Source organism: Hypanus sabinus, chromosome 2 (assembly GCF_030144855.1).
Source record: "Hypanus sabinus isolate sHypSab1 chromosome 2, sHypSab1.hap1, whole genome shotgun sequence".
NCBI classification, from domain to species: Eukaryota; Metazoa; Chordata; class Chondrichthyes; order Myliobatiformes; family Dasyatidae; genus Hypanus; species Hypanus sabinus.
Window position 1 is genome coordinate 113,690,547 of NC_082707.1, and position 23,835 is coordinate 113,714,381.

A 23,835-nucleotide genomic window follows, 5' to 3' on the forward strand; every position below is an offset into this window, starting at 1 on the left:
ACTTCCGGCAGATGTTGTCTCTCTGCTCATAACAATAATAATGATAAATATAAATGAAAATATAGATTATACATACAGGTAGTGCAATCCAAGTAATAGTTAGCCGACAGTTAACTGGCAGTTAACTGTTCAGCAAAGTGACCGCAGTAGGGAAAAAACTTCTCCAGTGCCAGTCCCCGGGTTACGAACGAGATCCGTTCCTGTGTCTGTCGTTAAGTTGGATTTGTATGTAAGTCGGAACAGGTACATCTGGTCTTATTTAACGTCAGTCAAACGTTTGTCTTAGTATATATTTTACCTTTCTATGCATATAAAATGCTTAAGAGACACTTCCAAATATACTAAAACATCTTAAACATAATAATAATAGGAACTACATATGGTTCCATCGATGTCTTGCATACCGGAACCATGAGGTAACATTATGATGGACCTGGTACTGGAGAATCAGGGTTTGATTCTGCTGCAGGAGAGGAGGGGTTTACTACTGGAGTCAATTTCTTGAAGTAGGTATCAATGGCAGTTTAAAAAGATTTTGAGCCTTGCAGTAAAGTAAGGCTAATAGGGTTATTACGCTGATTTTAATTGTCTAACCAAATTATCAATAGCCTTTCCATTTCAATAATTAAACCACTACGTTGCTTAGTAATAATTGTAGCTTTCATTGGGCCAGGGCCTTTCACGTGCTCCATTATTCTAACTTTATCCTTTAAAATTGTTCCTATTGTTGACTGACTGAAGCCTAACGCCTTTCCAATGACCAATGGCATTTCACCTCTTACCAATCGCTTTATTATTTCTACCTTATTTTTGATCGTGATCATTTTCCTTTTCTTTGATCCATCACCAGCACTTGCATCAGATTTATGCTTTGGAGGCATAGTTACAAGGGTAAATAAGAGAAAAATTTAAGCCAAATACAAAGTTACACACTCAACACAGTATTAACAGCAACGTGATACGATTTAAAATGGCGGACGGCATTCTACTTCCTCAAGCTGACGAACCGCTGAAGCCGCGCAATGTTTTCATGAGCATCACAATGTAGTACGTGCGTTTGCTCAAATTTTAATGTAATAGGCTTTATGGCAGTCTGTTTGTAAGTACAAGTTGTCCATAAGTCAGACTTTCATAACCTCGGGACTCCCTGTAAACAGTTGATGTTTCGGTCGAAGACTCTTCATCAGGATTGGAAAGGGAGAGGGCAGAATACGAGGGTGGGGAGAGGGGAAGGAGTACAGGTGGCAGGTGATAGATGAGACCAGGTGAGGGCGAAGGTGGATTGACGGGAGAGGATATGAAGTTGGGAGGGGATAGGTGGAAGCAGTAAGGGACTGGTGAGGAATCTAATAGGAGAGGGCAGTGGACCATGTAAGAAAGGGAAGGAAGAGGGGAACCATAGGGAGGTGATGGGCAGGTAAGGAGAAGGGGTGAGAGGGTATTCTGAATGGGGTATGGAAAAAAAGGAGGGTGAGGGGGAAATTTGTAGAAGCTGAAGAAATGAAGACTCATGCTATCAGGTTGGAGATTACCCAGGTAGAATGAGTTGTTGCTGCTGCAACCTGTTTGGTTTCATCTTGTCAGTAGAGGAGGTTGTGGACAGATATGTCAGAGTTAAATGTGGTTTAATTGAAATGCGGAGCCATTGGAAGATCCTGCGTTTTGCTGAAGACGAGCAAAATGCTTGATGAAAAGGTCAATGAAAGTTCTGATAAAATGTTTTCATAAAGGCCCACAAGTTTTGACTGTTTATCCTCAAAAGAATGTGCCCAACTTTCTGAGTAGCTCCACCAACTTCCTGTTGCTCAAGATTTCTTGCATCTGTGAAATGTCTTGTACTTGTGTGTAAATAATAATAGTATCGACCCTGCAATTTTGCTGTGGATCATTGTTGTCCACCAGGGAAGAGATTTCTTTAACATTTCATCTGAAGGACAAAACTTCAGGATAAATGTTGGAAATTCAAAACAGTGGAAGCTTTAAAAACTAACTGTGGAGTAATCAGTCAATAGTATTCTGTATCTGGACAATTTGGAATAAGAAATTACATCTACCAATGCAAGAAAAAGGCAAAGGGAACAGGGAAGAAAAAGATAAAAATAGGAGTTAGCAATAGTATGATTGTTGGCTGATACTGATGGTCAGATTGCTCCTTAACATTGAAATGTTCTAGGCTACCAGCCTATTCTTTCTATTTTCCATGTTATTCCCTTTGAATGCAGATGAAAAGTATTGATTTTTTTAATTAAGGTAATTTTTTTCCGTATACCTAAGAGAGTAAAAATCTTTGTCTCTGTTGCAATGTACACACAATGAAGGGGGGATATTGCCCAGACATTAAGATTGTATACATGATTGTTTTGTGTACGTGTATGTGTAGTCAATTGATCATATCTGATGTGACTTTCTGCTTCTTGTTTGAGAAGTACAAAAAAGTAGAAATAAGCTGAAAATGCACACAACATGGCTGCTGTACCCGGTGCCATTTCAACTTTATAGGGACCATGCCCAGATCACCTGACTCCACACATAGATTGCCCTTCAGTCAGTAAGGGAATCTGCTCTGTCCTAGCTTCCCTCTTAATCTTGATAACATAATGTACATTGGGATTCTCCTTAATTTTACTTGCCAAGGATGTTTCATGGCCCATGTTTGCCCTCCTAAATTCTCAAGTTCTCTCTTGAACCCTCTGTGTTCCCCAAAGTGATGTGCTTGTTTGTAGTTACCTGTACTTGTCATATGTTTTATTTTGATCAAATCTTTAATATCCTTTATCATTCCAGTGTTCTCCAGACATGCTTGCCAGAATGTGCTGGCACTGAAGTCTTATACCACTTGTCAGATGTCATTTTACTTGCAAGCATCTAGTCCTAATTTATTTTCACCAGGTGTTCTCTTGTGCTGTTGAAATCAGCCTTCCTCCGAGTTATGATCATAATTTGAAGACCGAGCTCATTCCTTTCTGTGATTACCCTGAAACTTACAGAAAAACTTCCACAGTTCCAAATCTGTTCCCCCGCTTATACTTCCTCCAGCTAACTGTTAAGAGGAAAGTTAATAAGTTCTACACAAACATCCTAGCTGGATGATCCCTCCTGGACATATTCTCCACATAACTCTGTGATGTTCTCTTTAATCAGAATTGTGATTCAACTTTTGTATGCCACTCTGTCACATCTGAAACTTTTACATCCTGGAATGTTAAGCTTCCCTTCATTCAACCTTATTCCCATGTTGTAATTGTATTATAATTCCATTTACTCCATGCTCTAAGTTTATATTTCTTAGCTGTAGATTTAGCTTGTTAGCCGCCCATCCCCGCATTCCTAACCTATTTTTGATTGCTCTGCTCACTGAATTTGCTGGACTTGATTAATCCTCTGCATTTGAGTCAAACTCCCCATGTGCTGCACTCTTACCATTCCCCTGCCAGATGAGTTTAAGCCCTCCTAAGTAGTGTGTGCAAACCTCCCACCTACAATGTTGGTGTCCTTTCAGTTTCATTTTGGGTGTACTCCATCCTCCTCGTGCAGGCCCCACTTGGCCTAGCAGTGATTCTAAAGCTCCTGCTTTTGCACTAGCTCTTCAGCCATACATTCATCAGTCCTATCTTTTACTTTGCTGGCACAGAGTAAAAATTTTGACCCTGGAGCTACTGCTTTTCTGAATAACTTCCAAAATTCATGCTGCAGACCTTTTTCTACCTGTCTGGTATGTACCATTGTTTACTATAGCATTCAACTGTTCTCTTTCAATATGTTCCATAGCCTCTGAGACAGTCTTGATCCTGGTACCAGGAAGGCAACAAACAAGCCTGGAGTATTGCTTTCAGGCACAGAAATGCCTATCCCATTTCCCTTCACTAGTAAATCCCCACAACTATTACTCATGGTGCCACAAGCTTGGCTGCTGCTTTCTTCTGAGAGGCCGTCCTCTCCAACAGTATCCAAAATAGTATGTTTGTTTAATGTAGAAACTTAGGAAACACAGCACAATACAGACCCTTCAGCCCACAAAGCTGTACTGAACATGTCCTTACCTTAGAAATTTCTTAGGGTTACCCATACCCCTCTATTTTTCTGAGCTCCATGTACCTGCCCAGGAGTCTTTTAAAAGACCCTATTGTATGCACCTCCACCACTGTCACTGGCAGCCCATTCCATGCACTCACCACTCTGTTTTTTTTTTAAAAAACCCGATAACTTAACCCTGACATCTCCTCTCTACCTACTTCCAAGCAACTGTGCTAGCCATTTCAACCCTGGGAAAAATCCTCTTGACTATCCACACGATCAATGCCTCTCATCATCTTATACACTTCTGTCAAGTCACCTTTCATCAAGCAAAAAAGACCAATTTCACTCAACCCATTTTCATAAGACATCCCCAGTCCAGCCAGCATCCTTGTAAACCTCCTCTGCTCCCTTTCTGTGGTTTCCACATCCTTCCTGTAGTGAGGCGACCAGAACTGAGCACAGTACTCCAAATGGGGTCTGACCAGGGTCCTATATAGCTGCAACATTACCTCTCAGCTCCTAAACTCAATCCCACGATTGATAAAGGCCAGTCATGGGATTGCCGCCTTAACCACAGATTCAACCTGTGCAGCAGCTTTAAGTGTCCTATGGACGGACCCCAAGATCCCTCTGATCCTCCACGTTGCAGAGTCTTACCATTAATACTATATTCTGCCATTATATTTGACCTACCAAAATGAACCACCTCACACTTATCTGGCTTGAACTCCATCTGCCACTTCTCAGCCCAGTTTTGCATCCTATCAATGACCCACTGTAACCTCTGACAGCCCTCCATATTGTCCACAACACCCCCAATCTTTGTGTCATCAGCAAATGTACTAACCCATCCCTCCACTTCCTCATCCAGATCATTTATAAAAGTCATGAAGAGTAGGGGTCCCAGAACAGATCCTTGAGGCATCCCACTGGTCACCGAACTCTGTGCAGAATATGACCCGTCTACAACCACTTTTTACCTTCTGTGGGCAAGCCAGTTCTGGATCCACAAAGCAGTGCCTCTTGGATCCCATGTCTCCTTACTTTCTCAATAAGCCTTGCTGAAATCCATATACACAACATCTGCTGCTCTACCTTCATCAGTTGTGTTTAGTCACATCCTCAAAAAATTTCAATCAGGTTCACAAAGCCATGCTGACTATTCCTAATCATATTACGCCTCTCTAAATGTTTATAAATCCTGCCTCTCAGGATCTTCTCCATCAACTTACCAACAACTGAAGTAAGACTCACTGGTCTCAAACCATCAGTCTGAGTGTGTCCCTTCTCTATCACCTGCCTATCCTCTCTCTCGCACTGTCTCTAAGCTTTCTCTATTTGTGAGCCAACTGTCTTCAGTTTGGTTCTCCTCCCCACCCCCAGCAATCCTAGTTGACATGGGAAATGACCTCAGGCTCTTTCCTTGCTGTTCTTCCTGGTGGTCACCCATCTTCTTTGTTTCTTTTGGTATAACTAGCTCACTGAACTGACTGGTTATGGATGTTCCATACTAGTCCAGTTGCAACTCACGTTGCTCTCTGCAGGCCTAGTCAACATGAACAATGGAAATATCCCTAATCTCCCATATCACTAATCCCTCCTAAGAGAAGCAATATTTAAAAAACTTACTGAATCACTACTCACCATCTTACCAAAGCCCTGACTTTGATCTCAAAAAAATGGACATCCTGTCACAAAGTGGATACTCCCATTCGATATGTCTTTCCTCCTGGATGTGGCTCCCGACACTTTTGCAGTTATTGCTGGTCTCCGTGTGGCTTCCAACTGATGGGACCAGACAATCTTAGCAGAGCTCTGTAGAATACTTCTACATCTTTTTTCCTTCCTAATTGCTTGTTGACTCATATGATTTGCATTTTTGAAGTTCATGAGTAGTTCAAACAACAATCTCAGTAGTTTAAACAACGATCTCAGTTTTTAGTCTGATTTATGGTGAATCTTTGCTGCTTTAGTACATTTAAGGTACATTTTAAGATAAGTCACATCTTTTCTCTAGATCAGGTTTTGCAGCAGTGGTATAATCCAAAGACAATACTAGTATAAAGTAAATACTCCCAACAGAAAGAAAACAATAAGGAGGTCATGTTCATGGCTTCATGGACTGTTCAGAAATCTGATGCTAGAGGGGAAGAATCTGTTTCTGAATTGTACCTCCCAAATGGTAGTAATGAGAAGGCATGTCCCGAATAGTAAGCATCTTTAGTGATGGATGCCACCTTTTTGGGACACTGCATCTTGAAGATATCCTCAGGTGGGGGGGTTTGGGTGTTGTGCCTGTGATGGAACTGACTGAGATTATAGCCTCTGCATTCTCTTGTGATGCTGTGCTTTGAAGCCTCCATATCTGACTGCTACAGACAGTAAGGGCAATGATTTTCGAGGTCTTTGGTGACATACTAAATCTCAAGTGCTAACAAAGCAGTCATTGACATGCCTACTTTATCAATGTGTTGGGCAAGATAGATCCTCTAAGACGCTGAGACTCGGGAACATAAAACTGTTCACCTGTCCACCACTGACCTGTCAATGAGGACTGGTGTGTGTTCTTCTGACTTCCACAAGCAATTCTTTAGTCTTGACATTGAGTGTGAGAGGTTGTTATTGTGACACCTCTTGATAGCGAGGAGATGTCAGTCTGTATTGACTGTGGTCTCCCGATAAGAACATTGAAGATCCCGTTGCATTTGGTGGTATAGAGGCTTGGGTTTGACCACTCCAATTTTAAGTTCATCCTCTTTTCAATGCAATTAAGAATTTGTTAGATCTCCTGAGTTTGTTAGTGTCTTATAATTCATCAGGTCACCCCTGATCCTTATTCCGAACCCAGCCTGTACGCTCTTTCCCAGTGATTTTAACCTGTCAGATATAGATTCATCACTGAGTTTTCTCCAATTCTTCCATATCCTCTTTTGTGCTATAGAAACCAGACCTCATGGTGTAACAATAATATCTTTACAAAGTACTTTGAGATGGCAATAAGTTCCTTATGGAAGGTTAAAACAGAAGTGGACACCATGGAGTTGTAGGAGCAGTATAGGTTTTTTTGATAACATATCCAGACTAGAATTTCCCACAGCTTGACAGGTAAGATTGCTAACATCTCATCATTGACTAACACTAAAGTTCAACATGTCTAAGTTAGTTTCTAGACAATTAAAAATGTGTTTTTTTTTTAAGAACATGAATTGTTCTTTAAGTATTGCCCTCAAAACATAAAAAGTTTACAAGTTTTGACTTTGATCAGTGTTGCCTATTTCAGGTTGGTGCTCGAGAAATGTCATTTCCACCGCATATGAATCGTCCTCCCTTAGGGATACCCCCATTGCCGCCGGGTATTCCTCCTCCACAGTTTGCAAGCTTCCCACCTTCTGTGCCACCCGGTATGTAACTTTGATATTTGTTAAGTAAGCTGTAGCGAAAGCTTATTATTAAAAGTTAAGTCTCTATAAACTGTTACATCTATTGTGTTAAAATTGAGGGGATTGGATAGGAGAGGAAAAACAAAGGTTTTCAAATTGATTTTATGTTGAAGGGGCCATGAAGAAATTAGCTCAAATAAATCCAGGAAAGAGTTAACAACAAACTTCACTGCATGAAATACTTAAGGAAAATAATGAAGAGAAACTAGTTTAATAAATAAAGTAGAAGAGTTTTGAAAACTAACTGAGTTTTAATTCTCAAAGAAATTAGTTGGGTATTGCTACTCCTTTTTGATGCGCTCTCTTACTAAATGAGTAATATTGTGTTGGAGTATGATACTATTGATTATTGGGATATTTGGCTACATTAGTTACATCCTTGAAAGCTGGTTGTGAATACAGTAAGAATTATTATTAAAAGAAGCTGGAGTATGCCATGTGGTTCTTTGAAACTTCTTGACCCTTAACACCCGTTATAGTTCAAAAATATCTTTCGTTCTTAGATAAGTTCATTTAGCCAGCCTCCCAGGATTCTAGATTCCCTGAGAGAAATTCCTCCTGATATCCATCGTAAATAAGTGACCTTTCATTCTGAAACTGTGCCCCCCAGGTTCGGGTTTCCCCCATGAGAAACATCCTCTCAACATCTACTGTGTCAAACCCCTTCAGAATCGTAAGTTTCAATAAAATCACCTCATTTTTCTAAACTTCAATGAGCGTAGGAGCTACAGCAGCGTAATTGTTAAGTTACTGGGCAAACAGTCATGATTCTGAACCATTGATCCAGAGAAGTGATTTCTGCATGGCAGTCAGGAATAAAAATCAACTGGTATATAAATCTGGAATTTTAAAACAAAAAGGGCAAATTACCAGGTTGCCATTGGGAATCTCCATCCTGCACATAACTCAAGCCCCACCAATACAGTTGACTCTCAACTGTATCCTCGGCTGAGAGGCAATTGGAATGGGCAATAAACATTGATATTCCCATGATTGAATTTTTATCAAAGAAAGGTCTCAAACTGTTCTTCCTTCACAAGTCATCCTTGCATCCTATGAACCTCTTAACTGCTAATACTTTGTACCTTAAATAAGCAAACCGAAGCAACACAGGACTCCAGGGTGATCTCAACAATACCCTGTGAAGTTGTATCAAGATTTCACTTATATATATGCTTCACCCCTTTACAATAAATGCGATTAGCGGTCTCTATTAAGACAACACTTTTTGCTTTTCTGTTTCTTTCACCAAGAGGATAACTTCACCTTTCCCCACTCTGTATTCCGCCTGCCACATTTTTGCCCACTAACTTAATCAATCTTTGCACCATCTTGACTTGCTTCCGACTTTTCTTTGTGTCGCCAGCAAGCTTGGCTGCAATGCACTCAACTCATTTAATGGTATAGATTGTAAATTGTTTAGGCCACAGGACTAAACCCTGTGGCACCTTACTAGCTGCAGCCTGAATAAAACTATTTTATTCCATCTGTTTTTAGAGTGACCTTGAATGCCTTGGGCTCTTAGTTCTTACCTTGTACCATGACCTTTTTATGTAGCACCCCCATATTGAATACCTTTCGGAAAGCAAATGCACCATATACTATGCTTGCACAGAGTTTCATTTTCAGAGCTGTTGGTGCTGCTGAATTGTGTTACGATTTTCAAATTTTCTGCTATTTAATGGATTCCAGTATTTTCCAATACCAGCCTACAATTTTCTACTTTCTGTCTTCCCCTTCCTAAAAGGGACATTACATTTCTAATTTTCCATTTCATTGGGACCTTTTGAAAAAAAATGGCACTTTGGGGAAAATTCACTATCTCTGCTGCCACCTTATTAAAGATGCCAAGATGCAGACCCTGGGAACTTCACAAGCATTTGTTTGCCTAGTACCGGGTATGAATAAGTAGCTTTGTTGAATCTGTACTTTAGAACAGTGATCTACTTGACATGTTTACTCTTTTCTTTATTTTTAGGAGCACCTATGATTCCTGTTCCTATGGGGATAATGACTCCTGCCACAACTGTAAGTATGATATAATTAAATTGCATTTAAAGAATCAGTGCATGTTTGTACCGGGGTTAGTGATTCCACCAGACAGTCCCGGGGGTGGGGGGGCTCACTGATTTTTCCATTCTAGTTCTGTGGGTTCTCAGTTGATTGACAAGGTCATTGTAGGAATTCTAGACTAGCAAGAGATCCTTGTTGAGAAGGGTGGGTTATATTAGATGACATACACTCCTGGTGGTTTTATACTGAGCTGCTGCATGAGATTCAGGGTTTCTAGTGCTGCTAGTTCATTTTGAGCAAACATGGGCTGGGGATTCTAGAAGTTGATGGATACTTTATCAAGGAGGCTTTCAGAACATCTTTAAATTGTTCCTCTGACTTGACAATCTCATGATGACGAAGCTTAGAATATAGTGTTGTTGTAGGAGTCTGTTATCGTCCATGCTTGCTCTGGTGGCCTGCTTATGCGGGACAACCGAATATAAGAGCTTCGGTCCTAGGAATAGTGGCCCGGAAGATGATGCCAATATTGATTTATTTCTGCTAGTAGATCTAGAAGCAGAGTTGGAAGTACATAGTGCTTTGAATTGCATTTTAGAGGGGGTCTTGAAAAGGTTCGGGAGGCTATGTGTCACTGCCACCTGCTGCTTCATGATACTAAACAGGAATGTGCAACTGCTAATGAACTTATGAAAACTTTTCAGTACAGTACTTTGGTATTCATCTGCAGTCATTCATCCTGAGCTAGCATGCTTGATATTTTAATTGAATCATAGATGCTACCATTATTAGGCCATTGTATTGATGCCAACTAAAATGATATTTAGGCCAATTCACCTCCCAGCTCGTAGCCCTTCGCACTGTTAAGTTGTTGTCATAGAAAACTGTCTAGATGTTTAAAAATGGTAATGAGGGTTTCTGTCTCCACCTCCCTTTTAGGCAGCAAGTTACAGGCACCCACCACTCCAGGTAGATTTTTTTTTCCTCAACTTTTATATTAATCTGTCCTCTAGTTATTGACTCCTTTATAAGGGGGAAATAGGTTTTCCTGTGAGTCTAGTCCTGTCCTGTCAGAATTTTATTCACCTCAGTTGAATCACTCTAAAGCCAGCTTTGTTCTGAAGAAAACATCTACACATTCCAGTGTTGTCTCATAACTATCACTCTCGAGCCCTAGCTCATAAATACTTCCAATTGCTAGAATGTGCTGAACAGAATTGTACAGTTATTTAATTGCTCCAGTAGTATGGTGGCCAAGACTATTACTGCTGTACAACTCCTTTTTAGTGCAATGCCTTGTGCAGTTAAGGTGTTTCTCATGTGTGTCTTAACCACATCTGTCTGTTCTGCTATCTTAACGAATAACTTTTTACAGCATGAAAAGTTCTTGGCTTTGCTGAATTAATTAGCATAGTCCTATTATTCTTTCAGTTTTACCTTGGTTGCCATGTACATTTATACTGATGTGCCATGAGAAATTTTGCCAGACATCTTGCTAATAATCTATATAGACTACACCAAATGGCTAACTTCTTCAACTCTACTTGACATCACTTCAAAAAAACATCCAAGCAAGTTTCAGTTCTTTCAAATTAATTCTGATTGTCCTTAACTGTCTTTTTAAATATGTGTACTGCACTGAAGAAATGTTTCTAATAATTTACAAATTAATGTTGGTTGTCTGGTCTATAATTTCTTGGTTTGTCACTATGTACCTTTTGAACTAAGGAGACCTTATTAGCTGTCTTCATATTGTGGCACCAAGCCTTTTACTGAAGAGAATTGTAAAATGGTGGTAAGAGCCTCTTTCATCTCTGCGTTAAGAGGCCATGAATGCTTTTTTAGGTTATAGTGATTAAAGGTGTTAGATTTCTGTAATATTCTCAATGGCCTGTGTTGCGTATTGTTAATTCTTGTTGATGGAGATATTTGCAAAGTACTTGTTTAGAACCATACCTGATTTTTGTCATTACAATGAGATACCATTTTTAGCCTGTTTCCCTTTGGTGATTAGAAATGGCCTTCTACTTCGTTTGATTTTACAAAGTGTTCTTTTATGCAATTTCTACACGTTCCTGATTTTTTAAAATAAATTTTGCCCTCTCATTACTCACATTCCTCCATTAAGCTCTCTACCTGTCCTTTTTTCTTGCTGCATGCTAACTAACCCCCCCTCCCCCCCACCCCAGTTGTTGAGGTGAAGAGCTCACTTTGTAAGCTCTGTTCTTTATTTCAGATTCCCTTGCATCACACGTTTGTAGTCCATTTCTTGAAATAGGAGTACATATGCTCTATCCTCATTTTCTCCAGCCCTTTTCATTGACCTTCTGTCAAGGAATAGTTTCCATTTCAGTTGAATCATATCTCAACACTGACTCTGGGTCTATATTTTCTCCAATATTCCTAATTCTAGCTGAGTCATAAATGCTGTACAAAATGTTCACCGGTTGCCAGCCTTTTCTTCTGACCTTTTGTGTATTCTGTACATTTTACACTTTGCACTGTTTCTGTCCCAATGCTGCATTTTTGGAATCCTGTTGTTAGGATACTATTATATACCTGAGAAATTTGCCTGTAAATTCGGTCTGTTGGCTCCCTGCAACTCTTCAGTAACCTCCTATGCAGTGGACTACTCATTAATTCCTCTGCACGATCTGTTTACCTCATTAATTGATTTTTAGCATGTCATTGTTCCACACAATGGTGATTATTTCCTAAACTAATATTACTACTAAAGGTCCTCCTCAGGTTACACATGTGTGCCTTATGGACAGCCATTCATATGAACAAGCGTTTGGGAGATCAGCAACATGGATGGAGATGAATTTGCTGGCTGCTGCAGGTATCTTCTGACAGGTGGAAGCAGGTCATTTCTACATGCCTTCTCTGTTCTAGGCAGAGCTGGGAGCACTACTCATTCAGTCATTGAGATGATGAGGCCAGCTGGCAGCCTCTCTTCCTGTGCCTGCTCTCTCTCCCACATGTTGTTTGTTTTCAATTTATGAACAGTCTGGGTTACAAACAGTGTTCAGGGACCCTGATGTAACCCAGGGATTATCTGCCTTTTTAAATCTTTCCTTCTCTTGCCTGAATGTAGGGATCCTGCCATTCTTTATGACTACTTGTTTTCTTTGTAAACTATTACATATCCAGTGGTTGCCTTTTTCCCAATCTTTATTTCCTCTGCTTCTCAACCATAACAAATGAATCCCCATCCAACTTTTCAAGACACTCTCCATTTAAAATAAAGATTTGGACTTACTATTCGCTGTTCAGTCTAGATTAAATCTACAACAGAAAACTGCCTTGTAAGGGTGACATGATAGCTCTCTCTAGCATATTTTTTCTTCAGCCCTTTGCCTTCCCACCCTATCACTTCGCTTCTCACATTATTCCCTTTTTGCTCCCCTGCCCCATCCTCCTGCCAGTCAGCTGTTGATCCTCTTCCTCCCCCTACTCTTCTTATTCTGGCTTCTGCCCCCTCCTTTTCCAGTCTTGATCATTGCACAAAACTCAGGACTCTTCATTTTCCTCTGTAGATGCTGCCTGACCCACTGAGTTCTTCTTCAAACACTGTGTGTTTGTGATTTCTTATAAAGTAGTTCATCGCAGTTTTGATGAGGTTCAGTTGTAGAGTTTCATCTTCCCCAAGACTAATGCCAATTCATGGTCAATCGACAGTTGTCCTCCTGCATTATCTGTCAGCTGTGAAGTAACTTGTCTTTGTCAATCTCACAAACATAGGCACTAGCAGTAAGTAGGAATTATATCTTTTTGAGGTACTCTTTAATCTTTCCCCAGATCTCTGTAATCCAGCTAGCTGCAGGAAGCCATCCACACTTGTAGTTGTGTATATCAGGCCCATAACTTTAAGGTGTTCATTACCCAGTGTCTGCAACTGTTGTACTGCAGCTGAATGCCTACATCCCAAATGTTGAGCCTTTCGGTGTCAGTCCAATTACATTTTATCAAAATAGGCCCTGCCCTCCACATCCAGAAAAGCAAAAGATAGTGAATATTGATGTTTGACATTCACAAACACAAAAACATACTTCTTTTCAGATTTCTTTAAAAGACAAATAGAATGCTTAAAGTTCAGCCTTATACTTTTGTTCAGAACTGAATAAACACAGGCAGCAAAATGGTAGTGGAAAATTACTGTATTGTAAGCCTTCACTTTTGAAATTTCCAGTTAGTGCACCTCCCTTCTCAACCATGGTAACGTAGGAATAAAATCACCATCTGTTGAGTGATTTTAAAAACTGCTTTTGAGAAACACTCGTGCTTCAGGCCATCATTTTGAAGGTTATGTTTAGTTCTCCTTGTAGGGAATATGAATGTTTACCTCCAGTTCAGTAAAGATAGCTAATAATATTCCTTGAAGCCAATTAATGTGAGAATTTTAATTTAAGATGAAACAAATCTAGCTCTGCCAGCAGAAGTTTTTTTTTAAATAAACTTGTGAATAAAAATCTTGCTGGCTAATTAATAGTTTTTTTGCATGATTTAGTTTGTACTAGGTCATAAGTTTATAGGTATTTGGTGAGGGTCACGACTTCATGTTGACCAATGTTTAGAAAGTGATTTTTGTTCTATATTAATTGGGTTGTCATTTCAAATGATGCCACTACACAAAACTTTACAGGGGGGACAGAAAACACAATGTCAGTTTTTTTTTGGACAATGCCAGTATTTATTTGTGGAGAATTTATCTGATCCAGGCATAGAAAATTCATGATAAACTTCACCCAGGGATAATGTTATCTCTTACTTTTGAAAGGTAGTAATAATTGTTTTCTTTTTGCACCCATTTTCTTGCCTCTTCTGAAGGCATTGATTCTTTGTTGGATTGTTTGCTTACATGCACTTATAATAGGTATTAGGATATCCTACTGTTCCTGATGGGATCTGCATCATTTAGTTGGAGGAAAAATTACTAACTGAAGCCGGTGCAACATAGGATGGGGTGGGAAATCTGACTGATATTTAGCCATTAAACTAAAATTGCAAAGCACATTGTTTTTATTTTATGTAATCCTGAAATTAAAATAATCGTGTTAGAGCAAGAAGGCTTTTTAATGAGGCCTTTATTGCCTGAAGTATCAAGATAGAGAGGGGGAAATTGTTGAGTTATAAAATTCTCAAAGGAGAGTCCAGTACCAGAGGGCATGGATTGAGAATAAGAGGTCAGTTATTTAAAGCAGAGTTGAGGAAAAACTTCTCCCAGATAATTGTGGAGGTGTGGAATGCACTGCCTCGGAAGACGGTGGAGGCCAATTCTCTGGATGCTTTCAAGAAGGAGCTAGATAGATATCTGATGGATAGGGGAATCAAGGGATATGGGGACAAGGCAGGGACTGGGTATTGATAGTGAATGATCAGCCATGATCTCAGAATGGCGGTGCAGACTCGAGGGGCCGAATGGTCTACTTCTGCACCTATTGTCTATTGTCTATTGACTTGGAAGTATTAAAAAACTAGTATCTCAGGTAGTTACAGTTTTGCTTTGTCTCAAGGTTTCTCAGTGAAATGTTTTGGGAATATTTTGCTCCAGGGTTTTGTGTTGGTGTTCATTTGTTGAATGTATTCAGTACAAAGAACAAACTTTAAAGCTCTGGGTGTATCAAGGGATGTTGGGACAGTGAGAATGTTGAATTGATTTTCAAGTTCAGACATGATTGTATGAATAGGAGAGCTGTGTGGCCTACTGTTTAAAGTTTAAAATGCTTTTTTAAACAAATTCTCGTGAAATCTGGTCATCCAAACTTGTGTAAGTGTCAACCAAAAATGGTTTTGTGAAGAATGATATTGAAGTCCAACATAAAACAGTTATAAATTTTTCACAATTAAGAGTATTTAATTCAAAATAAGCCATTTTTGTTTTGCTAATAACCATCATGAGATGGTTCCAAATTCAGTGTGGGTTATCTGGGACTTTTGCTTGGCATATTCCTTCATTTGTAAGTGCATGAAAATTAGAACCATTAAATTTAAAATTGAAGTGTCATTTTTAAGTGTCTTCCATATGTGACAAGAACTGAATCCCATGTTTATGTAAGCTGTTGTATTTATTACTGTTGTTGTCTCCCTCCCCCTTTTCAGGTCTCCTTGCTGTACACCATGAACCGTTGCCCAACAGAGGGCAAACAGGTAACCTGTTATGGGACCACTGCCAGTGGCAGAATATAACTGAACACTAAGAATTATATGAAAACAGTTCCCATATTTTCTTTTCCTGTGTCCCAAGTCTTGCCATTAATTTTCAATGCTATCCCAGACACTCATGCTGAATTTGGTGAATTCACATGGTGGTTATGAGCATCCCATAGCATTATGCCAAATATGTTTAATCTACAAAAAAAAAACTAGTGGCCTTTCTAGCTGCGTATGCTTAGGAAGTGAATGAGCGAAGCAGGGAGGGTTTAAGCATGTATGAGTGAGTTGGGTGATTACAGCAACTGTGGAAGAACAGATTTAGCAGCAGTAGTGGAATCAGTCATTGGGGAAAAAAACATCGTTTTAACTTCTGAATATGACAATAGGGTGGAGAACCTGATGACACAATATTTAAAAATTACACTTAAGTTTAAATAATGTACATTAACTAAATCCAAATGAAACAAATGTTATTTTTAGTATTTAATTTAAGTACATTTCTCTATTTTACAATGGTTGCCATGACTTTATTTTGATTTATTGTGCAGGTATAAACAGTCCTCTTAATGGGAGTGTGTAATATAATGGAAGACCTTACTAAATCCATCCCTGCATTTGCCTGATGTCCATAGCTGAGCAGTTTCTAATGGGTCATTGGCATTATAGCTAGAATTGGAAGCCTGCATGTTTAGTTCCCGATTATTTGCAGACTGCGATGTTACTACCTGAGGCAGCATGACTATCTGCACTAGCAATGAACAGCTAGTTTTGTATTAGAAGCATTACATGTAACACTTTTTTGCCACAGCAGTTTGTCATCCTGATTTTTCCCTTTCCCTTATTTATGAAATATTGTGTTCTTTTTGGGAATAATGTTTTATAGACAGTATTGACATAAGCTGGCTGCATATTTGCATCTAGTGGAGGGAAGGGGTAGCCATTAAGCTTCTAACATATTGCACCATTTGATGAGACCATGGCTGATGTAACCCATTTCTGTTTACCATTACTCCATATCCTTAAGTATGTTAGCAAATCTGTGTAAGTATGATCTTGTATCAAATACTGTATGTGGAAGAATCTTATGCTTCCACCACCTGAATACTTTTGAACTTTACTCTCAAAAGATGTGCCTTTACGTTTTTGTTCTATGCTCCTGTTAATACCCTGAAAACCTATTGTTCCATAATCTGTAAAGTCGATACTTTGCATAAGCATTCTTTGTATATTAACCTTTGGAATTAAGATGATATGCTGGTTGAGATGCACAGCTTTTTTTCTCCAAGGGGTATACCACCTTTTGGCCTTTTCTGCTGTTTCAAAGCCAAACACAACTTAGAAGAACAGCACCTCATCTCTTATTCCTGCTTATCAACTTTCCAATCCAGATAACCTCTACTCTGCTAATGCCACACTTGCTCCCAACAACCATGCAATCTCATTTTTGTTCTCCTCCCCCACCCGATTCTATCTACCCATCTACCACACACTGCTTGCTGGTTCCTATCTTTCCCAACTAGCTTCATCTGTCCATCATCCCTCCCTCGTCTGATTCTACTTATCAGCACCTTTATTGTTCAGATTCCAAAGTCTGCAGCTTTTGCTATTGCCTTTTCTCAGTTCCTTCACCTCTGCCACATCTGTTCTCTGGTGAGGCTTTCCTTTCCAGGAAATCAGAGATGTTCTGCTTCAAAGGATGGGGTTTCCCTTCCTTCACCATTGATGCTGCCCTCACCTGCATGTCTTCCATTTCCCAGACATCTGCGCTCATCCTGTCTTCTCCCCCCACCACTCTCCGCTTTTCACAGGGATTGCTCCCTTGTAACATCCTCGCCAATTTAGCCCTTCCCATTAATTTCCCCTCTGGCAAATTAACCTGCAGGTTACAGAAATACTGCATCTGCTCATTCACCTCTTCCTTTGGGCCCCAAACAGTCCTTCTAGGTGAGACAACATGTCACCTGCGGATCTATTGTATTTGCTGCTCCCAAGCTAGCCTCCTCTGCGTTGGTGAGATCCAGCATAAGTTGGGGGACTGCTTTGTCAAACACCTCAGCTCCATCTGCCAAAAGCGGATTATCCCGGTGGCCACCCATTTTAATGCCTATCCCCATTCCCATTCCAACATCTTGGTTCGTGGCCCCATCTTGACACAATGATGCTGCTATCAGGTGGAGGAGCAATAACTTGTATTCCGTCTGGGTAGACACCAGTCCGGGGTGGCCAACCTTTTACATTGCATGCGTCAAATTTTTTTCACTCAAAAGTTCAGATGCGCCATACTACTCTAGAACTTCCATTCAGTTCTTGTAAAAATATGTTAATATGGACATATTTAATATAAAAACAAGATAAACATAATGAGACACTTAATATATTTTGTCTTCTTTTGATTTCCTTTTTCTTAATCACATAATCTTTCCGTAACTCAGACCCAAGCACCAGCTTCAGTTATCCTTCTATTTCAGTCTGATGTGTTTTATAGTGTCTGTTAAGATCATGTCTTTTATTATGTGAGAAAGTGTTTTCACAAACAATGCACAATGGTTTTCCTGATGGACCCGCTATAAATAAGAACTCATTTTCCCACTGTTCATTGAATTCATGCTTTTCTTTTGCTCATTTTCTTTTGCACTGTGATGGGTAACTGAATGTAAAAACAAGGCTTAATTTTTGAAAAAGTAGAGTTGCAGATGTTCACAAAGGACAAACGAAGCACAACTCCATAGCACACGAGTGCCAATTGTAAACTGAGTGGCAAAAACATGCGATGCACTGCTGGTGCAGACGCCTGGCACCTCAGGATCAAACAAGTATCAAACATATATTGAAGAGTTATGGAATGACTGCAGAACAAAAGTCCTTCTTTCCTAGTTTGACTCATTGAACTTTTTTTAAAAACTGAGAACAGATTAATGTGAAAGAAGACAACATTCGCCAAAAGACGTGCATGAAATAATAAAATCACTAAAAATAATTGTTAAGTTTTAGATTTATTCTCAGTATAACCCATTTCTAGCTCTAAGCTACTTGAATTCCTGTTATAGATTTTTTTCTACAAATCAGTTTTTGGTTAATACTTTTTGCATGAGTAGGCTTACTTTTTATTATTATCACTGGGGTGCAATGCGCCACTTCTAATCATCCAATGCGTCACTTTTGGCACGAGTCACAGGTTGGCCGTCCCTGCTCCAACCTGATGGCATGAGCATCAATTTTTTTTTCCAACTTCTGTTAATTTATCCTCAATAAACAGTTGATCCTCAACTTAGCTCCTCTTCAGTTTTCCACTGTGCTTCTTCTCTCACCTCTTCACCCATCACCTTCCCCAGTACATTCATCCTTCCCTTTCTGCCATGGTCCACTCTCCTTTCTGATCAGGTTCCTTCTTCCACAGCCCTTTCACTTTTCTACCCACTAACCATTGTCCCCTGATTCCAGTTCACTGGCTACACCTGCCCAACAACGCCACCTCTCTTGTTCATATTGCCTGCTCCTACCTCATTCCTTACCCTCACCTTATACGAGTTAAATCTCCTCTACCCTCTCAGCCCTGATTCAGTCTCTAAACACTGTCGATCTCTGCCTCTGTGGTTAATGCCTGAACTACTGAATTCTTTTTACAGGTTACAGAATCTGCAGTTTTTTTGCACCTCCAATTTGTTTGTCTTTAATATTTTTTCTCAACCATTTGCCACATCATTCCTGTGATAATTCTGTTCATAAATACTGGTTTCCTAATCTTTGCCTGTTGTCATTTAGCTCCTCTGTTTCACTTATTCACTTTGCTTGTTGCCTTCAGTTTATTTTCTCCCTTCAGATTTTGGCTTTGTCATTTCCTCTCCACTCTGCATCTTTCGTCTGGTATTCTTTTAATTTGTTTTCCTTTGTTTTTGTTGATATCTTCTCTGCAGCTCTGGATTGCTGAGTTGAGAAAGAAAGGAGCATCCGTGCTGGTGTGCAAACAGTGGGTCTTGTGATAAAGAAAAAAGCCTGGTGTGATTGACAATAGCAACCATTTCATAGAAACTACTTGAGCACAGCTGTGTTCTGTCATGTTCTAAAGTTAACATTAGATTAATAGAATCTATGTTTACGTCGTGAACTTTATCATTGTCAAATTGATATTTTTTGACATTTCCATCATTTTGTATAAAATTTCCTATTTACAGTATTTTGTGGTTTAGTGTAATGTTTAAATGGAAAAAAACATTATGTTAATATAACTGAAATTTGAACAGGAACATAATCTCACATGGACTTTAGCAAGATCAATAGCTCCATACTACTGGCATCTCTGTTTATAATGAACTCAACTAATGCTGTTGCTTTACAAGGATACGACAGGGTCATCTATAGCACTTTTCTTATTTGGGATAACAGATTAAAACATTCCAGTGTTTTGCATAGGTATTGGTGCCAACCTCTGTGCCTCTGGTTGGAAAGCATATTGGACCAAGGAAGGACCATGCTGCTCAAAGGATTCGTGAAAGTGACGAAAGCAGTGGTCCAACTACAACAGTTTTTGTAGGCAACATTTCTGAGAAAGCTTCTGATATGTTAATCAGGCAGTTACTGGCGGTAAGTTTGCATTTCATCCTTCTGTAATATATGTAACTTAATTCTAAATATTTTCCTCCTCCTTTCCAAGTTGGTTTAATGTGGTTTAGTATGATTTAACATCACAGTCTTTGGTCTAGGTAGTTTATTTATTATCCTAAATATTTATTGTCGGTGAGCTGTATAACAGAATATTTGTTGTTAATATGGGTGCTTTGTGAATTAGTCTATGAATCATATAGCAGAAAGTAGTGGGCACAAAGTCTGGGTAGTATATTTCAGTGATCTCTGCCAGTCTGGCAAGTCATTATTCAAACTAAGTGAAGTGTTTGGGTGGGTGTGTGCATGTTGCAAAGATATTTCATGCTTTAAAGCAGTTTGTTTCAAACCCATACCAGGGATGTAGGTTGGAACCTGAAGAGTTAAACCATTGAAAGTAGACAGTGCAAGAAATATTTGTTTTGACATGGGTATAGAACTCAGCATTAGGGTTGGACTTGCTCCGATATGTGTATATTAGCATCCAAAGAGGCATGTTCTTCTAACCAGATCAGGAAAGCCAATGTAGTAAATACATGTCATATCAAGCACATCATGCTCTGACAACCTCAATGACTACTTCTGTGAACTTGCTTGCATTAGCTTTCTGATTAACTGAAGAAAAGTTTACTTTTATGTGTTTTCAAGATTATTGACAAATTAAGGAATTTCCACATTCCATCTCTCCTTGTCCCCTCCTGCCTGTCTCTGGGAGTCCCTTTCTCTGGGGTTTGTAGTGCTCTGCCTGTTGCCTGTCCGCCAGCCACTTGCCTTTCTTGGGGCCAGTGCTCAACAGCTTTCTATTCCATATCATTCAGATAGGCTGACCAGATAATCTGTGCTGCTTCTAACCTGTGGGAAGAGCAGCTTGGCAAGTATCAAAGAACTTAATTGCTTCATTGTGATTGAGAAGGTAAGAAAAAGGCCTATTTTTATCAATTAACCAATAGTTGGATTGGGAGTTCAATTGGCACCAATAGAGCGACCTCACCCCCTATCCCCACCTGTCTGTCCTTTTGATACAATGTGTATTCTGGGATGTTAAGCTCCCAAATAAGATCTTTTTTCAGCCACATCTCAGTGATGCCTGCAATGTCATACCTATCATAACTGTTACTTTATTCTGTATGCTGCGTGTATTCAAATGTAACGCCTACAGTCCTGTATTCGTCACCCTTTTTGATTTTTTTTTCCCACACTTGTATACTGCAGCTCATCCCCCGACTGGAATTTATCCTATCACTCTGTCTGACTTTCCTCACAGTTTCATTACACACCGCAACTACTTGTATACCAATTGCCTCACTCATCTTCAGCCCTATTACTCTGGTTACCATTCTCCTGTCATATTAGTTTAAACCCTCCCCAACAGCTCTGGCAAGGATATGCCCCATTCCTTTTTGTATAAACCTTCCCCCGAAGAGATCTCGATGATCCATCTGAAGCCCTGCTCCTTGCACCAATTCATAAGTCATGTATTCATCTGTCAAGACATCCTGTTTAAACATCAATAAGCTCTGCTTTGGGGAATTCTGTCTACAGTTTACCTACATTATCTCCCTATAGTTGTTTTTTGTGTTTAAAAAGTGGTGAAACATACAAAATTATACAATGGTTAGAACTGTACGAGGTCTTCAGCAGCATCTAATGGAAATATGAGCATTTAATCCTATAGCTCTTTTCTCTGATGCTTGGTTCTCCCACGTTACTTCTTCCCCACTCGCCCATCTCAACTTTTTCAGTGCTCGTGTTGTTTTTTTTAATGCTGGTCATCTTAAAGTGTGTCTTTAATCACATTTTATTTTAAAAAACAAACATTCAGTTGAATATACTTCATGGCATTTATTGCAATAATTCTCCCAATTTACAGAAATGTGGCTTGGTTTTAAGTTGGAAGAGAGTACAAGGAGCTTCAGGCAAGTTGCAAGGTAAGTAGAGTTCAAAGGTTCATTTTATTATTTAAGTATGTATGGAGAATACGTCATCTCCAGAAAGCCATAAAATGCAGAACATCATAAAAGTAGTTGAAATAAAGACATTCATCCCACCCCCTCCCTCCCCCCAAAAACTCCTCCCGCATGCACAAACTTAACAGATCAATCACATGGAAAACATCAAACCCCAAACCCCAATCAGCCACAGAAACAATGAACACGAAAAAAAAATAGAACTAAAAGAGGCTAATGTGACCTATAGTCCAATCCATAAATCTCAGAATTTCAGTAACATCTCCAAGAGCATCGGAACTCAGAGGCAGAGATTTGATCCAACGTTTCACCAACTTGAATTTTGCTCATATCAGGTTTTAATTAATAGCTGTATTTTTACTATAGGAATCTATTACTTGTTTTTAAAAATCTTTCATTGAAATGTGTACTCGGACTTTAATTTCAATGTCAAATACTGCTGGTTGGATCTATTTGCCTGCTCAGAATGTCTGTCAGCAACTTGATAAGCAAAGAAAAATCTATGCCCAAGGGCAAGTTTAATTACTGGCAAGTGGAGTGGAAAGTATTATCTGTAATCCTGTATTTTGTTTCTGTGTGAAACAGTGTATGGAATTTGTAAAGAAGGTATAGCATTGATATGCTGTCCCTGCATAGTTCCTCTAGTTTTGTAGATTTCAACCCTCCCATTTACTTCAGTGTTAGAGCTGAAAATATGCTTATTCCTCTTTTTGCATTTCAGATCATAATTGAGAAAAGTCTTTTGAGAAACTTTTCCTCTTGTTGCTTCTTATTCTTGCTCTGGTTCCCAACTCTTGCCACTGGAGTTATTTGTACATTATTACACTATTAAAATTAAATGATTTTGCACATCTATATATTCTTATCAAAAGCTCATTTGCTCTAAACCTCTCTGGTTTCCGTGCTAATTGGTAGCAAAACAGGGAAATTCCTTTGCACCCTTTCTGATCGTGGTGCTCAAGAAAATTGAGCTAATGCTCTGCCCTGGAGGTCAGCAGATATTTTATGAAAATCTTAGCAGCATCTAGAATTCCATGTAGTTTCAGTAGCTTTCTTGGATTGCCTTTTCCTTTTAGAATTAAATACGTCTTTCTGCAGCTTTATTCCACTTTGTTCTATTTAAGCTTTTTCTTATTTTTCCCACCATAATAACTTGGTTCATACTTTTATCTGCCATGTGTCTAACAGCTGGAGTTTGTTACTTCAGTCATGTTTTGATTTTAACATTTGTGTTATAAAATTAATGTTACTTTACATTAAATTAAGTGACATCTAGGTTACTCATTTTAAACCGCGTCTTGGTGTTTAATTACCAAGCCCTGTCGTTTAACAAATTAAGCAAATAATTAGTTAAATTTACATGATGAGCTTCAGATTATTGTCTTACTTGAAAGACAGTGCTTCCTACAACATACTGTAAGTGTCAGCCCAGATTTGTATTCATGTGCTATTGGAGCTTAAACCCACAATCTTTTGGCTTGCTGCCAACGAGGAGGTGTAATATTTGGAGCAAAGATTCCAGTACTGATCCCAGGTGCAGGACCTGTATCTTCCTTCCAGTGACACAAACATTATTTCCAGTTTTGTTCCTTGCAATCAATACTGACGACGTGGACAGGAACTTGGTTGTTCCACTGTATTCC

The 23,835-nt window shown here is 39.3% G+C and overlaps 1 protein-coding gene across 10 annotated transcripts in view; it reads left to right on the forward strand.

Annotated features, from left to right (window-relative positions):
* The window catches only part of rbm25b (RNA binding motif protein 25b), a 78,085-nt gene that overhangs the window by 19,062 nt on the left and 35,188 nt on the right, over positions 1–23,835 (forward strand). For 4 of the 10 annotated variants that reach the window (XR_009508320.1, XM_059952632.1, XM_059952623.1 and 1 more), the window contains 7 exons: positions 7,298–7,418; positions 8,068–8,130; positions 9,436–9,485; positions 10,410–10,439; positions 15,573–15,620; positions 20,037–20,207; positions 22,096–22,153. Coding sequence is in view for 9 of the 10 variants with exons in the window: in XM_059952632.1 (XP_059808615.1) it covers positions 7,313–7,418; positions 8,068–8,130; positions 9,436–9,485; positions 10,410–10,439; positions 15,573–15,620; positions 20,037–20,207; positions 22,096–22,153 (526 nt within the window). In the remaining variant the exon portion in view is untranslated. The remainder of the gene's footprint in view (positions 1–7,297; positions 7,419–8,067; positions 8,131–9,435; positions 9,486–10,409; positions 10,440–15,572; positions 15,621–20,036; positions 20,208–22,095; positions 22,154–23,835) is intronic. The other 6 variants (XM_059952673.1, XM_059952664.1, XM_059952656.1 and 3 more) reach the window with 5 other exon arrangements.